General features: G+C 37.2%; 2 protein-coding genes across 5 annotated transcripts in view; both read left to right on the top strand.

The window, feature by feature from the left end:
• Kal1 (anosmin-1 Kallmann syndrome 1) overlaps positions 1 to 10,264 on the top strand; it is a 25,466-nt gene extending 15,202 nt beyond the window's left edge. Inside the window, exons 4-10 of the mRNA XM_074096755.1 lie at positions 1,703 to 1,901; positions 4,409 to 4,593; positions 6,641 to 6,783; positions 6,951 to 7,089; positions 7,601 to 7,736; positions 8,671 to 8,746; positions 9,837 to 10,264. Of these exons, the coding sequence (XP_073952856.1) occupies positions 1,703 to 1,901; positions 4,409 to 4,593; positions 6,641 to 6,783; positions 6,951 to 7,089; positions 7,601 to 7,736; positions 8,671 to 8,746; positions 9,837 to 10,004 (1,046 nt within the window). The 3' untranslated portion in view covers positions 10,005 to 10,264. The remainder of the gene's footprint in view (positions 1 to 1,702; positions 1,902 to 4,408; positions 4,594 to 6,640; positions 6,784 to 6,950; positions 7,090 to 7,600; positions 7,737 to 8,670; positions 8,747 to 9,836) is intronic.
• A 1,559-nt stretch (positions 10,265 to 11,823) lies between these two features.
• Positions 11,824 to 18,845, top strand: part of CASK (peripheral plasma membrane protein CASK) — a 337,531-nt gene continuing 330,509 nt past the window's right edge. For all 4 annotated transcript variants that reach the window (XM_074096118.1, XM_074096112.1, XM_074096111.1 and 1 more), the window contains exons 1-4: positions 11,824 to 12,324; positions 14,906 to 15,018; positions 15,920 to 16,025; positions 18,009 to 18,086. In XM_074096118.1, coding sequence (XP_073952219.1) covers positions 12,266 to 12,324; positions 14,906 to 15,018; positions 15,920 to 16,025; positions 18,009 to 18,086 — 356 coding nt within the window. In that variant the 5' untranslated portion in view covers positions 11,824 to 12,265. The remainder of the gene's footprint in view (positions 12,325 to 14,905; positions 15,019 to 15,919; positions 16,026 to 18,008; positions 18,087 to 18,845) is intronic.

The following is an 18,845-nucleotide window of genomic DNA, read 5'->3' as shown; positions in this document are numbered from 1 at the left end:
GGGTTCCGTAGCCATTACGAAAAAATTAAGTAATATTTTTATAGGATTTTGTATTTTATTTATTTATTTAAAGGAGAACCAACAGCTTATAAAACAGTATGATTATGAAAATAGTGACACATAGCCAATTACAGGATCTCACAGATAGTCTCAAAATACAAGTCCGTCCGTTAAGTCAAGTCCGTTTTGTACGGAATATTCCAAGTTTAGGTATATTTTATACCTTAGGCTGCATATTTACTCTTAAACTACTAATAATTCTCAAGAAAACTTAACCGTTATAGTTTTCCTTGTAAGTTTGATATAGGTACTTAATTACTACCTACCATCCTGATTTTTTTAAAATTTTTCCACCCACCGGTTTAGATTTTAGAGGGGTTGGGGGACGCTCGATTTTAATGAACATTTTCACTTTAAGTTTAATATTTTGCAAACAAATCACTGATTCGAAAAAATTTTTAGCAACCCCTATGGTTTAAAAGACCTATCCAACGATACCCCACTACAAGGTGTAGATGAGAAAAAAAAAATCACCCCCACTTTACGTCTATGGGAGGAACCCAAAAAAAATTAAAAAAATTATACCATTTTGTCGGCATAGTTTACATTCGTGCAAAATTACAGCTTGCCTTGCTAGCATTGATAGTCCCTGCGCAAAGATTCGGACGGACAGACAGACAGACAGACATGGCGAAACTATAAGGATTCCGGTTTTGCCATTTTGGCTACGGAACCCTAAAAAAGGGAAACGGTAATTAGACGGGTGCACAGTAAAATGAGAATGACCGACCTACTGTGTGGCGAGCATCTCAACCGTACAATAAACAAACAAAATACTCGCGTAGTTGGCCACACCGTTAAGGTATCATTCCGATGTTGGCAACCGCGACACGCGAACGCGACCCACTACTCAGTATGAACTCAGTCACGCGACTCGGTCGCTCGCAGCCGTCAGTGTTCCATATTAATTTATATTAAGCAATGGGTCGCGCGACCTGGTCGCGTTCGCGTCGCAGTTGCAGGTAGCGGTCGCCAATATCGAAATGCTACCTTTAAGTGCAAAGCTTGAGCTCCCTAGAAAATTAGGCCTTTCTAGCATGCAATGTCCAAGATTAGTAATTTACATAAGTAATTGCCCTTCAGTGTCGCTCGCAATGCCGTCTTCAAGAGCAGAGACCTGGCACTTGTCCAAGCAGTGACAGTCCAGAATGGGCTGCCGCTTGTGTGAAGGCCTGCAACCTAGACTCCCAATGCGATGGCACCCAGCGCTGTTGCCACCACGGCTGTGGTTCCACTTGCAGCGAACCTGTGGACTTATTTACATTGCCTGGTAATGAACAAAACGATCAAAAAGTTGTCTTTCTTGTAGCCAGAAGTTGAGGATTTGGTTTAAAATATAAAGATACAAACTGGGCTTGAAACCTTGCCCGGAAGTCTTACATTTAGGCAGTACCTATTTTAAAAGAAACGCAATATACAATTTACTTTTTCATGTTTATGATAAGTTGGTCTATTGCCCGCTTATAGAATTTTACGAATCTAACCCCAAAGACATATTCAGAGGCATTTAAGTGTTTGTACAAATGGTTTGTTTGTTTGTTTTTTTATACTCTATATTCTACAAAAAGGAAAAACAAAAAGGTTACATAAATAAAAGTTAACAAATGGTATTTAATTTTTAAAGTTAACCTCGTATTCTTAGGTCTTCCAGCTTTGCCAACAATAGAAGAAGTGAAAGAGAAAAGAAAATCAGTTCGAATTCGATGGTCTGATGGCGTAGGAGATTTGGCCAGAGCTGTTCCTGGTCGCATTCTTTACCTACTCGAAGAACAGCATCATATTGGACCGAAGTATGAAGAGGAAAGGCTTGGAGGGTGGAATCTTTTGTTGAGGACCAACAAGTAATTATTACAACTTATCTTTATTAACATTAGATAAAATAAGAATGGGTGTATGAATAGCTAACAGGAGAAAAACGCGATTGATCTGTTCGATATTTAATTAAATCCGTAATATTAGTGACAAATATTTCGAAAATTAGATAAGTTCGGTATTGTTGCTTACTATAATAATTGTGGATTTTGATAAAAATAATTATGAGTTGTATTGTGCCTACATTGCGTCAGTTACCGAGTAATCTGTAGGCCAGGGGCTCGAAATTTTTTTCAGTTTGTGGCGCAATTTTTTAGGTAGGCATTGTATTTCGTTACGGCGCCCTTGCATCTAGGGAGGCTATAGCTAGTTGAAATAAGCAATAATGATTTTCACCAGATTGCCTAAGTTTCCCGGGTAACAATAGTTAACGCGGTGCCCTTCGGTAAACAACGCACCAGGGCGCCGCGGCGCACAGTTTGAGAGCCCCTGCTGTAGTCAAATCTTTTTTACGTCAGTAAATCAAGGCAAATAAAATGACGTATAACGAAGTGCTAAGTAAAAGATGCCATCATGCCATAAATAAAACCGTGTCTTGAGTAAGCCAATAGATCATGCTGATGACGCTCATAAAGTATACTTACCGTGTATGTGTAAAAGTTCACGTGCAACACAAGGATGTAAACATCTAAAGTGTCGGTTAAAGACCCGAGATTACTCACATTTAGTTCATGAAAAAAAACGCTAGCACTGTCGAGATCGATCAATAAAAACTATTGTATTGTGAACATGTCGATAGTACTAATAGATATAATTCTGTGCGCTGTGCCGTGACCAGCCGAGTGGTTCCAAGAAGACCGTATTATTAGAATGACGAAGCGGCTGTCGTCTTTGCATTCTTGCAGTGCGTCGGCTTTTTTGCTTTGTCATTATTGTGTATGTGGATGATAGTATCTATACTAAACTAACGTTTACCCGCGGCTTCGCACGCATTAATCATTAGATACAGCAGTTGAATTGAAATTCCTGGATTTTATTAAATTCTCGTGGGAATTCCCTAAAATTACATTGTGGTTTTCATTGACGCACCCATGCCAAAGGACTCGGGACCTAAAGTATGGAAAATGTGGTTTGAGTTAAATATCCTGAGATTTTTATATGTTATAGATTTAAGAGTCCTGATCAAAAGTCTCTCAGGGTGCTACCTCTGTTTCCGGGTACCTTTCAGAGTTTTATTTAGATTTTTAGACACTTTTGTGCAGGACTTTGAAATCTATAACATATCAAAATCTCAGGATATTTAATTGAAACCACATTTTCCATACTTTATTCCTTTCATGACTCTAAACCCAGCGGTATCCCTGTCCCATGGGAATATCGGGATAAAAAGTAGCCTATGTGTTATTCCAGATGTCCAGCTATCTACCTACATACCAAATTTCATGACTCTAAGCCCAGCGGTTATTATAGTTCGAGATTTTATCCCTATCCCGTGGACACATCAGGATAAAAAGTAGCCTATGACTTATTCCAGACGTCCAGCTAACTACATACCAAATTTCATGACTCTGAGCCCAGCGGTTGTTATTTCAAGATTGTATCCCTATCCCGTGGGAATATCGGATAAAAAGTATCCTATGTTTATTCCAGATGTAAAGCTATCTAGGTACATACCAATTTCATGACTCTAAGCCCAGCGGTTATAAGTAACAGATTTACTCCCTATCACAATGGGAACATCGGGATAAAAAGTAGCCTACGTGTTATTCCAGACGTCCAGCTACCTACATACCAAATTTCTGACTCTAAGCCACGGGTTAAATAGGGGTTAGGCTATCCTATCATTAATCCTACTCATATTATAAATGTGAAAGTTTGTGAGTGAGTGAGTGAGTAAGTTTGTGAGTTAGTGCGTGTTTGTTACTTCTTTACGCTGAAACGGCTGGACGGATTTAGATGAAATTTGGCAAAAAGTTACTATAAAGTACACGTAAGTATACTTTTTATCCCGATATTCTTTCCCGATCTCTAAATAACAACCGCTAGGCTTATAGTCATGAAATTTGGTAGTAGATAACTGGACGTCTGGAATAACACTTAGGCTACTTTTTATCCCGATGTCCCCACGGGATAGGGTTAAAATTTCGAACTAATAACCGCTGGGCATAGAGTCATGAAATTTGGTATGTAGATAGCTGGACATCTGGAATAACACATAGGCTACTTTTTATCCCGATATATTCCCACGGGATAGGGATAAAATCTCGAAATAACAACCGCTGGGTTTAGAGTCATGAAATTTGGCATGGGTATAAAAATTATTAGTCGTAGGATAAAACCAATTCATAATTAAAGTGACACAAAAAAAGAGCCTAACGATGTCTTTCAATTATTGCCTAAGCAAACAGGTAGTATGGAAGCTTTCCCTTCCTAAACTGCAACGACTGTCTTTATTTGCGAGCCATTACAATTTAATTTCGTACCTACTATAAATACAACGAAACTACCTATCAACAAGAAACCTTTTCTTTCACAGGACTAAAGCTTCCCTGCGAAATTTGTTGAAACCAGGTCGCTATTACCGCTTCCGGGCAGCTGCGGTCAGTTCCGCAGGCAGCAGGGGTTTTTCGGATCCAAGTGCACCTTTTAACCCCAGGAAAGGACCCAGACCTCCCCCACCCCCAAAGAGATTGAGGGTCCGTCCAGTAGGAGTTGATAATGGTAAGATATACCTACTACAATTCTTTGGGAACGTCAAGAAGTTTATTTAGTATGATGGTGGCCAACTTCTTAGATCATGGCTTCCGTCAGACACAGTTGGTCAGATTACTTCGTCACGAGCGCTTTTATTTAGTCCATCGGGGATACCTAAAGCTGGGGATTGGCATTTGGCCCCTCTATTCCCTGATTCCGTGGTCACTGTAAATTTTCAAACACTGGTTTATCTATACAAATGTGACCAGCATAAGTCTTTGTGTCTTCTAAGACAAGTCCCTGTGTCGCAACTACTCGCAACGGAATTATTTTCCTATCATAATGAATGAAGCTTCTATAATTTGGGCGTAAAGCAAACGCAGCCGCGCAGCAAGAAATCGGATTGGATGACATCATCATGGAGCTTTAATAATATTCAGATAATAAAATAGTTCCTTACCTTACTTACTTATTGCCTATTTAACTTACCTATCGACAATGATGTAGTGAAAGTGTTAGAAGCTTAATAATTAGTACCTGGGCGACCGAGCTTTGCGCCAAGCGTTAAGCGTTTTTCCAGAGATAAGACCAAGCTAAATCGTTTTTTTTCATCCCCGAAAACCCCTACATACCAAATTTCATCGAAATCGTTGGAGCCGTTTCCGAGATTCTGATTACATTATACAAAAAGAATTACTCGTTTAAAGGTATAGATAAATAGATATATACAATAATAGATATTATAATAGATAAATATCGTTTTAGGGATGAAGTAAAAGTATTTGGTTGAATAAAAAATACGTTCCCAAAAAACCAACTTATTTGACTTTAGAATATCTCTTGGTGATTATAATTAATTACGAAAAATCTTACAAAATTGCAGTCACTGTAATTATAAAACACAAGCTGGATATAAAGGTGATGGGAAATTCGTGTGTGTTGACCATCAGTAGGTAGTGCCGCAGATTTACGGACTTAAATTATATGCATTTACGTACTTATATCTGTACAGTTTTATTTTAATTCAGTTTACGGTGCAGTAAAAGTAAAAATTAATTGAAATAAAAAAAAAATACAAAAGATTCCAAACCATCTTTCATTGTTTAGAAGTATTCTTGTGCGTTAAGCGTGAAAGTGCTTTATTAACAATAGAACGCTTCGGCTTAAGTGACTAGAAGAAAAAACGAAGATATAAAGTTGCAAAAATTTGTTATTACAACATGGTCTTCACCGGTTACCCGGTTCACTGTCTGTCTGTCTGTTTACCGTCACCTGTAGTCAAATCTTGCAAGTTAAATTCAACTTCCAGCAAAGTCAAATTTGAAATTAAATAAAAATATGAAAGATTTGAAATTTACATACTTAATATGACAGTTAGTGACATCCTGGTAGTTCAGCCAGGATCGTCTCCGCAGGACGGAACTCTTCAACGGTTAATGGTATCGATTTGGTATGCCAATTGAAGAAGAAGTTTGGGTCAGGTGACAATGCAAATAAAGTCGACACAAAGTACTGTCAGCTAAAAAGGCTTGTATTAAAAATGAAAATTATACCAAAAACTTATTTTGAGTATTTCAACTTTTATATTCTGATCTTCTTCTAGTCGCTACAATCTTTGACAAAGTGCTCGTGAGTTGAGGATTAGTAGCGAATCTTCTTCATGACGACTTTCCCTGGGAAATATTATGGTGGTTTGCTCATTTTTTAATACTGCAATACTCGTACCTACTCAACGTCAGCGGTTGTAGTTGATTGAAAGATTAAAAGCGCTCCTGCTCACTTTTGAATCTTGGATTAACAAGACAAGGACTAAAGGATAAGTTGCCTTTTACGATACTCACGGGAAGAGATGGGTCCGTTTTATCCTGAAACCGGGCTCGGTACGGTTAGATAATCTCAAGGCATCAGTTTTTCATATAAATTTGAGCGAGAGAAATGTGATAACCTTGAGGTAACCCTTAACGCGATACTAAACCGCCTTTGAAGAATTTGCAACCCGACTCGCTATAATGGGCAACTTTGTTGGTTGATTCTCTGTGCAATATGATCTTGATTATTCTATTATCAATTTCAGGAACTGTTACTATTCGTCTGGAGTGGAAAGAACCTAACTCAGACCTTCCTGTCATGAGATACAAAGTATTCTGGAGCCGACGTGTCCGTGGCGTAACTGGAGACTTGGATTCAGTTCTTGTCAATCATCAATCAATACCTAAGGTAAATCTAACAGCTTCAAAGCCCCTTATCCCTGATAACCTTTCGAAAACAATTTTGGTTGAGTTGGTCAGATGTAATTGGAGCTTCAACGACTTTTGTAAACAATTGTGTTAGTGTAGATACTTACGAGTCCGACTCGCACTTGACCAATTTTTTGTTTCCTACAGGACCAAACCCACACCGAAATAAGAGATTTGAAACCAAACTCGATGTATTTCTTGCAAGTTCAGACTATCAGTCACTTCGGTGTGGGAAAACTACGAAGCGAGAAAGCTGCCATTTTTTATAATACCACCAACATCCATGGTAAGAGTTGCAGGATATTTATCTCCATCATCATCAGGAAAATATACTCTTAAGAAGCGGTTTGATGAAGCAGAACTGGGTCCCGAATGAGCCAGCCGCCTCGCGAGGCAGCCATTTTCGGTGCGTTTTTGGTGCCTGTATTGAACAGAATCGTGCCTCAAACGCTTTCCTAATAATATGAAGTGTAATATAAAAAGGTTTATGCAGGGTCGGCAACGCGCGAGTGATACTTCGGGTGTTGCAAACGTTCCTAGGCGGCGGTAATTGCTTAACATCAGGCGGGCCGCATGCCTGTTTTCCACCGACGTGGTATATAAAAAAATTACACTTACATTACATAGGTTCATGATTACTCGATTCGACACACATTCACTGCTCCGCTTTGCTAATAAGTGCACATATGGGTAGGTATAGCCAGGGGATTCTGCTGCTTCCCGCCCCTGGTGATTGATTGCGTTTCCCTTTTTATTTTAATAATAATGCCTTTTGATGCTTTCAACATTCTTTTCAGATCTTCAGCCGCAGTCTCTCCAAAGGCGTGATAAAAAGTTCGTGAATGGTTTGAAACTACACAAAGTTGTTTGGCAAAATAACAGACTGAAGGCACACATCTCTTGGACTCCGATACCTGGTGATCAAGTTAGAAGGTAGGTATGATTGTGTGATCAGAAAAATAAAATATAACGGCAAAATTGAACAGCCTCCAAAAAACCGCGAAAATATTTTTTTACTAGAGCTTTTCCAAGCTAAAATGACGCGTCCCTCAACGAAATCAGTAAATTACGACTACGTGGGCAGACAGCAAATCTTACAATAACCGTCTCAATCTACCGGGGAACTAAGTAGAATGACCAAATGCTATAATCAAATTAAAAAAAAGCGGTGGTGGCCGAGTGGTTTGACCTATGGCCTCTCAAGCAGCGGATCGTGGGTTCAAACCCCGGCTCGCACCTCGATGTTTTTCGAAATTCGTGTGCGAAATTACATTTGAAATTTACCACGAGCTTTACGGTGAAGGAAAACATCGTGAGGAAACCTGCACAAACCTGCGAAGCAATTCAACGGTGTGTGTGAAGTTTCCAATCCGCACTGGGCCCGCGTGGGAACTACGGCAGAGGAGGGCTGTACCCAGCAGTGGGACGTATATAGGCTGGGATGATGAATAAAATTTAACATCAATCGGATATAATAATAATAATAATAAATATCATGGGACACTTGACACGAATTGATCCAGTCCCAAACTAAGCAAAGCTTGTACTATGGATACTAGGCAACGGATAAACATACTTATATAGATAAATAGGTACTTATAAATACATATTAAACATCCAAGACACAATACAAGTAACAGGTGTATTGTGTCCAAGACCCGAGAACAAACATTCGTATTATTCATACAAATATCTGCCCCGGCCGAGAATCGTACCCGGGACCTCAAGCTTCGTAGTCAGGTTGTTTAACCACTTGGCCATCCGGTTGATACCTAGTTGATTCGTCAATCGATTTATCAATGCAAATTATCAGAATAAGAAACAATTAATTAAAAAAATTACAACTAAGTAGTTTTTATTTTTCCAGATATTTCGTACAGTGGAGAACGATTAAGTGTGAAGATCTACAAAACGAAAACAAAAGTCTTTCAGCAACGACTGAGGTAAATAATAACAATATTATATTGTAGGTACTTGTACCTACTTAAGCGTAGGAAGCTTAGTAAGTAATGCTACAAGTAACTAGTGTACGTGTAGGTACTTATTTAAAAACATAACGGCCATTCCAAATAGGTAACTACAATAGGTACTTAAGGGGCTACCCGAGGTTTTAATTTCATCGATTTTTGACAAGTTTTGAATAACATTTTCTAAAAAAACACTAATTTCGTATCTCTATTGACGTGAAAGATCTAACATACCTATACGAAATTTGCATATTAGGGTTCGTCTTTGACGTCTCTAAGAACGTGTCGAGGGTTTTCATTTGAAACTAATTAACACAAAAGTTATGGCCAGAAAATCAGTTATAAATACTTATATCAACTGCAAAAAAGCTTCCAAATAACGGCTAACTGATAGTTTTTCAACTTCTACATTGGCAAACAGTATCGATCGATGGAACTATATTTTTAAAAATTGAATTTATTTGAACTTTAACAACTTCTTTTACGGATGGCTGGCTCTTGTAACCAGTATACACACTCTCATCTATGCTTGTAACATAGGGACTCCTAGCATTACGATCCAAAGCCGTAGGTTCTATGAACTATTCTATTTATTTTTATATAAAACATTTAATTAGCGATACAATTGACTTCACTTTAAGAAGTGAGGGTTGGTACAAAAAGAAAATTGTTGGTATAAATAAAAACGTGGACGTTTTTACTAGTACCTCTATGAAATTTCAATTTGCAACCTTTTCTTTTCTGGTAGCTTTGATTAATGAAAGCCCGCGAAAAGTCGACCTCCATCTTTCGATTTTTAAACTTCACAGTGAAATTAGCTGCGGGTCAAGAAAGTTTTTTTGGCATTGTTGATTCTAGACCCGCAGGGCTACTACGAAACTCGAAACTCGAAGTTCGTGTCGTGCGGTCCCTCTGACACTTATACTATTTAAACGAGCGCGAGAGGGACGGTACGATACGAACTTCGAGTTCAGAATTTCGTAGTAGCCCTGCCGGATTCGAAGTTATTTTGCTTACGCAAATGTTGCCATGCTAAAAATCATAAATATATTTTTTATTGTTACAGCAAACGTCTTTTGAGATCTACGAACTGGATTACCATTGCACGTATAAAGTTAATGTAAGCAAATCACGAAAAACCAAAATTCCTGATTCAGAATTGATGATAATTGTTCCAGATTGTGAATATTTTCAAAAAAGAATGAACAACACATATTTAAGCTGTCAAACTTGATAATTATAATTGGTTAAATTTAAAAATAATGTTAGAATTTTGCCACTGATCAGATGAAATTATGAATAGTATAGTCAATGTTGAATTAAAGAAAGAAACTTGGCCTAATATTGTGATTAGGACTAAGATTGTTGTTCCTTGTCGAAGAACCTGTATTTTAGAATAATGTTTTTTTAATTCAGGGGTCATTTTAAGTTTAAGTAAGCTTATTATAAGATTTATTTATTTGTAAGCATAAGAAATAAAATTATTATAAAATTTTACTCTCTTTTTTTCCTAACAAAGTAATTCTAGCTAAAATTAAAACCAAACCTTCGGCTGTAGTCTCAGTTTCAGCGGAACCATAGCTAATAATAAAAAAAAACATCTGCAGCGTCAGCATCCTCCGACTGGTAATCACATTTAGTATCTCAAATCACGCGCTATAACCTCATCATCCCAGCCTATATACGTCCCACTGCTGGGCACAGGCCTCCTCTCAGAACAAGAGGGCTTGGGCTATAGTTCCCACGCGGCGGATTGGGAACTTCACACGCACCATTGAATCGCTTCGCAGGTTTGTGCAGGTTTCCTCACGATGTTTTCCTTCACCGCAAAGCTCGTGGTAAATTTCAAATGTAATTCCGCACATGCATTTTGAAAAACTCAGAGGTGCGAGCCGGGGTTTGAACCCACGACCCTCTGCTTGAGAGGCGATAGGTCAAACCACTAGGCCACCACGGCTTAAACTATTAGCAGAAGTTAGCCGAAACAGAAACAAAAATTGAACCTTGGTTGGCCAGTAGCTCACGTAGCTCAAAACAATTCACGCAGCTCGCACTCAACTCAACACAATGCTCGCCGACAAGGACACACATACTCCTCCGTAATTCATTCCACCAAAAAGGGGACTGATTTACCGACTCTTAGCGCCATCTAGTGAGCAAATATAGAAACTTTAAATCCTATATCGCGCCATCGAAGTTTTTCAGTTCGGCCGCATATACATATAACTTCCAACGCTCTTCCTTCAGGATTCGATCCCTAGACATAACGCCTGCCTGAAGAGAGATTTCTCTATTGGTAGCCTCACTAAAAAGTATTTTTTAACAATTCATTAATTTGATAATTTCCAAACGTATATTTTTCTTCACGGGTAATTCATTCCTAATAATGTTCTTATTCATCATCATCATCCCAGCATATATATGTATATCCCACTACTGGGCACAGGCCTCCTCTCAGAATGAGAGGGCTTGGGCAGTATAGTTCCCACGCGGGCCCAGTGCGGAAACATTGAATTGCTTCGCAGGTTTGTGCAGGTTTCCTCACGATGTTTTCCTTCACCGTAAAGCTCTTCGTAAATTTCAAATATTTTGTTGTGGTTTCTTTTTGAAATGCCTATATGCATTTTCATTGTAATACAATACACGAATAACTATGATAAAACAGGAATACGGAATCTAAAAAAACCTACCTGCTATTATAATTTAGTCACATCTATTATTACGATTTCCGACATAAGTTACAAATACAATTTTATTTTAACAGTGTTTTAATTATTGTATTACCAACATCATAGGTACATGGCCATTGCGCAGTGTCAGTGTCAAGAGCTAATGCAGCTTCTTTCATGCCAATACCGGAGCAACATACTCGACTGAAAACCTTACAGACTTGCAGTTAGAAAGAATAAAAATACGTGCGTTACATGGTTAACCGATACTCAGTTCTTTGGTAAATTAATCTCGACACAAAATACAAAAACTTTGCGCAGTTTTTTACACTGGCAACACTTTATGAGCAGCTAACTTCATTCCGATTATTTACAACCCTCGGAATTGTCAAAGTCGCGATAAGACATAAGAAAATATTAGGGAATTATTTTTATTACATTACTAGTCACGGACTTTCTTAACATTTAAAACTGCACGTAATTAGAATATTATAAGGATATTTTAAATTATATACAACGATATTCTTAAGCAGTGGTGTCATGTTGCAAATTGCGCCAGAAAAATGCGCGAATATTCACATATTTACTTAAATTATAGTTTATAATGCACAATTTATGACTATACACAGGTTTCCGTGTTTTCTTTCTTATTGATGTACAATACTTCCTTTATAAATATCGTGTCGTGTTCATTTAATATTTAGTGTCCTTGTAAATGGCAATTCTCGTCCCTGGGCGTAACCTGTCGTTTTGCGAGCTGAAGGCTGTGCTAAAATGATATTTTTTAACCTTTTCTGAAACGTAGTGAACCGTGTTTTCGTGAAAAATGGCCGAGGACGAAGTACTTTTCGACGATGTGTACGAACTTTGTGAAATTATTGGCAAGTAAGTACCGTAATCCTATTAGAATTTCGAATGGGCTGCATCTCGTATTCCAAAAACAAAGTCAGCTTAACGAATTAGGTACATAAGTTTTGCAAAGGCAAGATAATAATTTAAAAAAGAGTAAATGAAAATTAAAAATGTGTTAAAAGTTTTTAATGATGTGTTCATTTTTTTCTTGCCTTGAACAATTCATGCTGAAGTTACCCTAAGTTTTGTTAACTTAGTTTTTCTTTATTAGCTTGCATCTAAATACCTTATCTAAAGAAAGTTTTTACAGGCCTTATGAAAAATATTCCTGCCCTACAGTAAAAAAATAATTTTATTAGGTTCCTTATGATAATTTTTTATGAGAAGTGCTTGAGCCAGTGCACTCTTGCCAAATATCAGATGAGTACAGGTTAATAAAAAGTTATAAAATTTTCACAACCTCAAGTTACAAATAGAAATATTTATTGGGGAATAATTTAACCCTAAATATACAATAGGTACAATACAATACAAATATTCTTTATTGCACACCACAAAAAACTTATAATATAAACACTTAGATTCAGGGTAGACAATAGGCGGTATTATCGCTTAAAAGCGATTTCTTCCAGACAACCATTTGGGTACAAGAACTAACTACAGTAAAAGAAATTGAAATTTGAAAACATTTGCAAAATCATGGATAAGTAACTTTGATGATGCTATATTTTTTAAATCTGAAATGAACAGAACAATTTTTAAGGTACAGTCACAGAAATCGATTCACATACCAGGGTGGAACCTTTTCATAATCAATTTAATTTTGATTTAGTTGACAGATGTGTTGTACGTCAACATGATCCCTGACTGTACCATGCTTTGCTGATTAATTATTCAAACTTATGACATATTACTTATGATGGTTAAGACTTAAGACCAGACCAAGGTCATTTCTGTAATAAATTGTAATATTCATTGCACTTGAAGCATGAAGGCTAGATCATATTACTCAAGTTTCTATGCAACCATTTATGTACTGCTCCATAGATATAACAATATGTGTTATAACTGTAACAGTTTGTATAATGTTTCATTTGATATAATTCAATTTACTCAAGAAATACCTACATTTCAATTGATGGACAGTATGCCTAATATAGGCGTCCAAATATAAGGCTTTGCAATGTTTAATTGAAAATAGTGACCATCAAGTCTTATTTTTATAAAAATAAAATAGAATATTGATAATGAGTTTAGTTCAATTAAAGTTGTTGCGAGTTTTCTTTCAGTTGTGGCAATAATCATGAACAAGTATTGTATTAAATGATATTGTAACGGATAACTCACGTCTTTAACCGAGTTTAGCTCAACATGTTTCAGGCTATTTCATAGCCCTTCTTCTCAGGAATGAATGATATGAGTGAGTCTCACGGTAGTTTCAAGTTTATAGTTCAAAATAACAAGTATTGTAGTTTGATCCAAGTGATCTGAATATTTACCTGCCTGTAAAAGTAAGTTTGTGGCATCTAATAATTAATCTAAAGCCCAGTTTAGACCTGCAAGAAAAATGGTGCAAGTTGCAATACATTTTGAGGCCATGGAGCTTACAAGATCGAAGTGGTCAATCACGCACAGCAGTGTAATGCATCTTGCACATTTTTTTTGGAGGTATAAAAAAGGCTTTTAAAATGTAAAAGATAAGTCCTTACTGACAACCCTAAGCACCTAGAAAGTTGAAATTTTGCATATACAAGGAATAGTTCTTTTAGGGGCTGTTTCATCATCCATTGATTAGTGTTAACTGACGGTTAAACGTGATGCCGTCTCCGTCTATTCGAACAAAAGAAATAGAGACGGCATCAAATTTAACCGTCAGTTAACACTAATCAATGGATGGTGAAACAGCCCCTTAATCTAATAATTATTAAAAAATAATTTTTTTTTTATGTATAATGGATTTCTACAAAAGTTAAAAATTTTTTTTATTCATCTCTTAATATTAGCACATACATAACAATATATTTACAGTACGCCAAACTGTAAAACAGTTTGTTGGCGTCGCGCTCTGATGCTAAAATTCTTGTGCAAAGTGATGCTTACTAACTACATAACCAAACATAAACACAAAATATGTATAGGTACCAACGGAGACTCAATCAACACCTGCTAGTTTATAAAATATGACACAAACTAGTGTATATTGTTGATAGTATCTGTATAAAATAAAAATAAATAGCCAAAATGTCCATAATATGCAAATAAATTCCGAAAGAGTACAATGTCAAGTTGTCTATGCCTGCTATTTAAAACGTGGAATAAGGATGTTCAAGACCTATCATTAACGGTTATCCCCCATTTAGTAATTGAGTGAATGAATGCTCAAATGATTCAACATTGAACCATAATCCAATGGAAATCCTCTGTCCTAGTGGACACCATAATTGCCAATGCCTGCTGATATTAGTACATTTTTTTTTGGATGTCCTCTCCTGTACTATCTTTGAGGAAATTAATTTTATGTTGATATTTTTATTTTAATGTACAATGCCTGAATCATCTTTAGACGAAAGGCTGGCCATGCCAAATACTTAGATATTTTTTTTATTCCTTGTAGGGGACCTTTCAGCTTGGTCCGCCGCTGTGTACACCGCCAAACTGGTCAGCAGTTTGCTGTGAAGATTGTGGATGTGGCTCGGTTCACTGCCAGTCCTGGACTCAGTACTGCTGGTACGTATTCATCCTTTAATCCGTGTTTGTTTTTGATGATTATTCACTGTGATTCCTTAACATAACTGTACTGTAACTAGAACATCTAGTATTTTAACGAGGCTTTAGTACACCAAATGTGACTATACCAGCCTCATGGGGAGCCTCAGTTATATACACCACACTACAAATTTTACGCTCTCCCTTGCACTGAAGCCACGTCTCTGGATGCAAAGGCCTGTCTAATGAACCTGTAAATCAGCATCGCTTCTTTTGAAAGCGGTCAACTTAGAATTACACTTACACCTCCATTGAACAAACCCATACCATCCAAATACCTGTCTCTGTAGAACACATTTAAAATAAGCCTTGTAAAAGCACATAGGATAGGTACTTTAGCTCGGACAATTTAATAGCTTCCATGGAAAACAACTAGTTATGAAGAATATTTGACCTGAATACACATAGGTGTTACTTAGGTATTACTCTTAATGTACGTTGCCAGCCAAACCCGATTTTACGTCCTTTTATTTGTCCATTAGTTTGTCCTTGGTTAAACTGGTTCATCTTAAGTGCGAGTTTGACCAAATTACCATAACAATCGATATCCAATGTCGAAACAGCCAGTCGTTCGATCTCTGGTTAGGTAAATTTTTGCAGCCAAAAGTTATGTGTTCATCATACTATAAGGGCCTTTGCACACCGCGGTTTTAAACGCGCCCGCGCGTTTGTATCGATACATACGCGATACGCACGCGAATTGTACGGCTGCTCTATGGAAAGAAAAACGCGCTATCAACGCGCGTTTTAAAAACGCGGTGTGCGAAGGCTTAACTAGGTTATACCTGAGTTTGTCTGGTAACATAATACAGGTGCCTTAATAGAAATAATACACAATCGTCCATAATTTAATGTATTTCAGATTTGAAACGTGAAGCTACAATATGCCACATGCTGAAGCACCCGCATATTGTGGAACTCCTCGAAACCTACAGCTCTGAGGGAATGCTCTACATGGTTTTTGAATAGTAAGTCATTGTTACTTCTTCTTTTTGGTATTTTCATTGCTGAAGGTCGTACCGGGGATTATACCCTTGACTTCGAGCTTTTTCTAACCATTAGGCTCTATCTGGTCGTCTACCGATCGGGAAGACAGGATACCTAATACTAGAAATAGCCTAATGAAAGTCGGCAAAGTAAGTATTCTCTGAGATTCCTGACAACCGGTCTCCAAGCTGGCGTTTAGAGCTTGCCTTTATTGACTTATAAATCGAGTACCTAATAATAACTAATATGATGTCTGGTAATATTTCCCCGAATGTTCTAATAGGATAATTGTTCCAATAAGCAGACATAGCTGACATGGACATCCAACACATATCTCTAATGAATATACACTTAATTCTATCCCGAAAAGAAGGTTCTGGACCTTTTGAACGCCACGGTCGGCCACAGACGACAAAAAAAAAATTTCGGAAAATCGCTCCATAGGCGCCACGTAATGCCGACATGGCGCTTATGGCACGATTTTCAGTTGCGTTTTGCCGACCGTGGCGGTAGATAGTGAATTGAGTTGTTCAATAAGTGACATCACGCTCGTGTACCTATAATGTCGGCGGTCGATCATAAAATCCGCCAGATCACGAAAATCCTGGGCATATCGTGAAAAGGCGGCATTTCATGACTTGGCTAAGTGACATCCGCCATATCGTTAAAAAATCACCGTTTTACGATTTTCTGAGTGACGATTAGAGCCGAGTGACGGATTTTACGATCGGCCGCCTACATATAGACAATGTATGGCGGAATCGTATTTCGACAGTTCGTAAATCATACGTCAGTTGATTCGTGGTGTCATTTACCGTATTAGATAAAAAATATGGTAGGTTGTATGTCGTGTGTATGTGTAAGTACCTATCTATATACATGAAAAGTTTTGTTAAGTATAAAAGAAGACCACATAACAAATCCTTGTCATGTTTCAAACATTTTCCATTCAGCAATCAACCCACAGATGCAAAACAATTTTCATACAAATTTATTCACAAACCATAATGAAAAACAAATTATTAAGAGTTACCAAATCAAAGAGCATTTACCAAATCGATGTTATCGATGCCAATAGCTTTTTGATGTGCGTCAGCTAACTGATTTGTAATTTGTGATGTTGGGTCCTCGAACCTGAGTTCTTAATGAATCATAATTTAAATATTATTGATGCTGCATCATTATGTTTTCTTCTGTTAAATTATGCAGTTATTATTTCGAGAATCTTATATAAAGCATATTTTTAAATGGCAATAAATTGTAAGACAAAGTAGGTATGGTGTTAAATTTTATATGTTGTCACTACTGTCTTTCTATTTCATTTCTTGTACTTACAAATGTAGTAAATAGAATAATGTTTTGACGTCGGGAAAGCTAGAAAATACGGACGTGGACGTGGTAAACAATTATTACATTTATCACTGCCATAATGATGATGACTAATAAAACATCATATTAAACACATAAACACGTCGGTAATTTATTACAGTAATTGATTAACACTGTTACTTATCGGTTTTCCGCTTTTACCCGATGACAGATTATTTTTCGTTACATCTGTAAAAACTTGTTGCTTCTGTTTCTCTTGCCAAATAATACTGCGAAGCATAATTTTACAAATTGCCAAGAGAAAACGTCACCTCTTATGAATTCGTTGGACTTCTTAACTTAAGAGGTTGCTTTACTTCGAATTTGAATAAGAAGTATAATTCGTTTATTGAAGGAAACACGGGTTGGACACATTTGAATAAGCGAAGATGAGTGCGACCTTTTAATTGAATGCTGTATTTAAAAGGAGCTCAGAGTAGAGTAGTGCAGTAAACTAAATTAAATCAAACTAGATGCCTCCTTATCTGCAATTTTCCTCTTATTTGCTCTTTTCCAAGGTTGTGACCATTAGATATAGTTGAATTACCCATCATCATTAGGTAGTCCTAATTTAAAGTTTTTCTGTATCTTTTCAGTATGGACGGATCTGATCTTTGCTTCGAAGTGGTCCGCAGGGCTACCGCCGGCTTCGTCTACAGCGAGGCAGTTGCTTGGTAAGACAACAAAATCGTCAACATAGATTTCATTGATAATACCGCAAAGTTGTAGGTCCTTCGGGAAATAACCTTGACTGGAGACATTTAGGGGCTGTTTCACCACCCTTTTATGTCTTAATTGACGGTTAAATGTGGTGCCGTACTGCGTCTATTAAACAAAACAAATAGACACGGCATCACATTTAACCGTCAGTTTAGACTAATCAATGGGTGGTGAAACAGCCCCTTATTAATTAAGTTTTACTGAAACGAGAACACATGAAATAAGTAACAGAAATAGGTTGCCGAGACCGAGAGCCGAACTCATTTTTAACATTCTATGTTGCATGCTTTCGTGCTAAGTGCCACGTGTATAAATCTGCTGACATTATTCGTTATAGACTTAAATCCAAAATATCCAAGTAGTCCCAAACACACACACATCCTAATTCTACTGAGTTCTTTAGGACTAAATTAAAAACAGAACTAAGATTTGAAAACATGAATGGAACTGTTAAATTGACATTAAAGGCATGCCACGAGAATACTACTTATGTGTATGTTCTGACTCTGGATTTAGTATTTTTTCACATTTCTGGGTTTTACGTGCATAATTATAATGTCGATTCCGTGGAAATATCGGAACAAAAATTAGCCAGCGTGATTCCAAACATCCAGCTCCAAACCAAATCAAATTATTTCTCGTTTTAGCGCTTTGGAATAACGAAAATGCAATGCAAATTGATGTTCTCAGAAGCTAATGCTCATAGATGGATG

This window comes from Choristoneura fumiferana, chromosome 13, assembly GCF_025370935.1.
Source record: "Choristoneura fumiferana chromosome 13, NRCan_CFum_1, whole genome shotgun sequence".
Taxonomy (NCBI): Eukaryota; Metazoa; Arthropoda; class Insecta; order Lepidoptera; family Tortricidae; genus Choristoneura; species Choristoneura fumiferana.
This window is presented reverse-complemented; position numbering and strand designations above follow the sequence as displayed.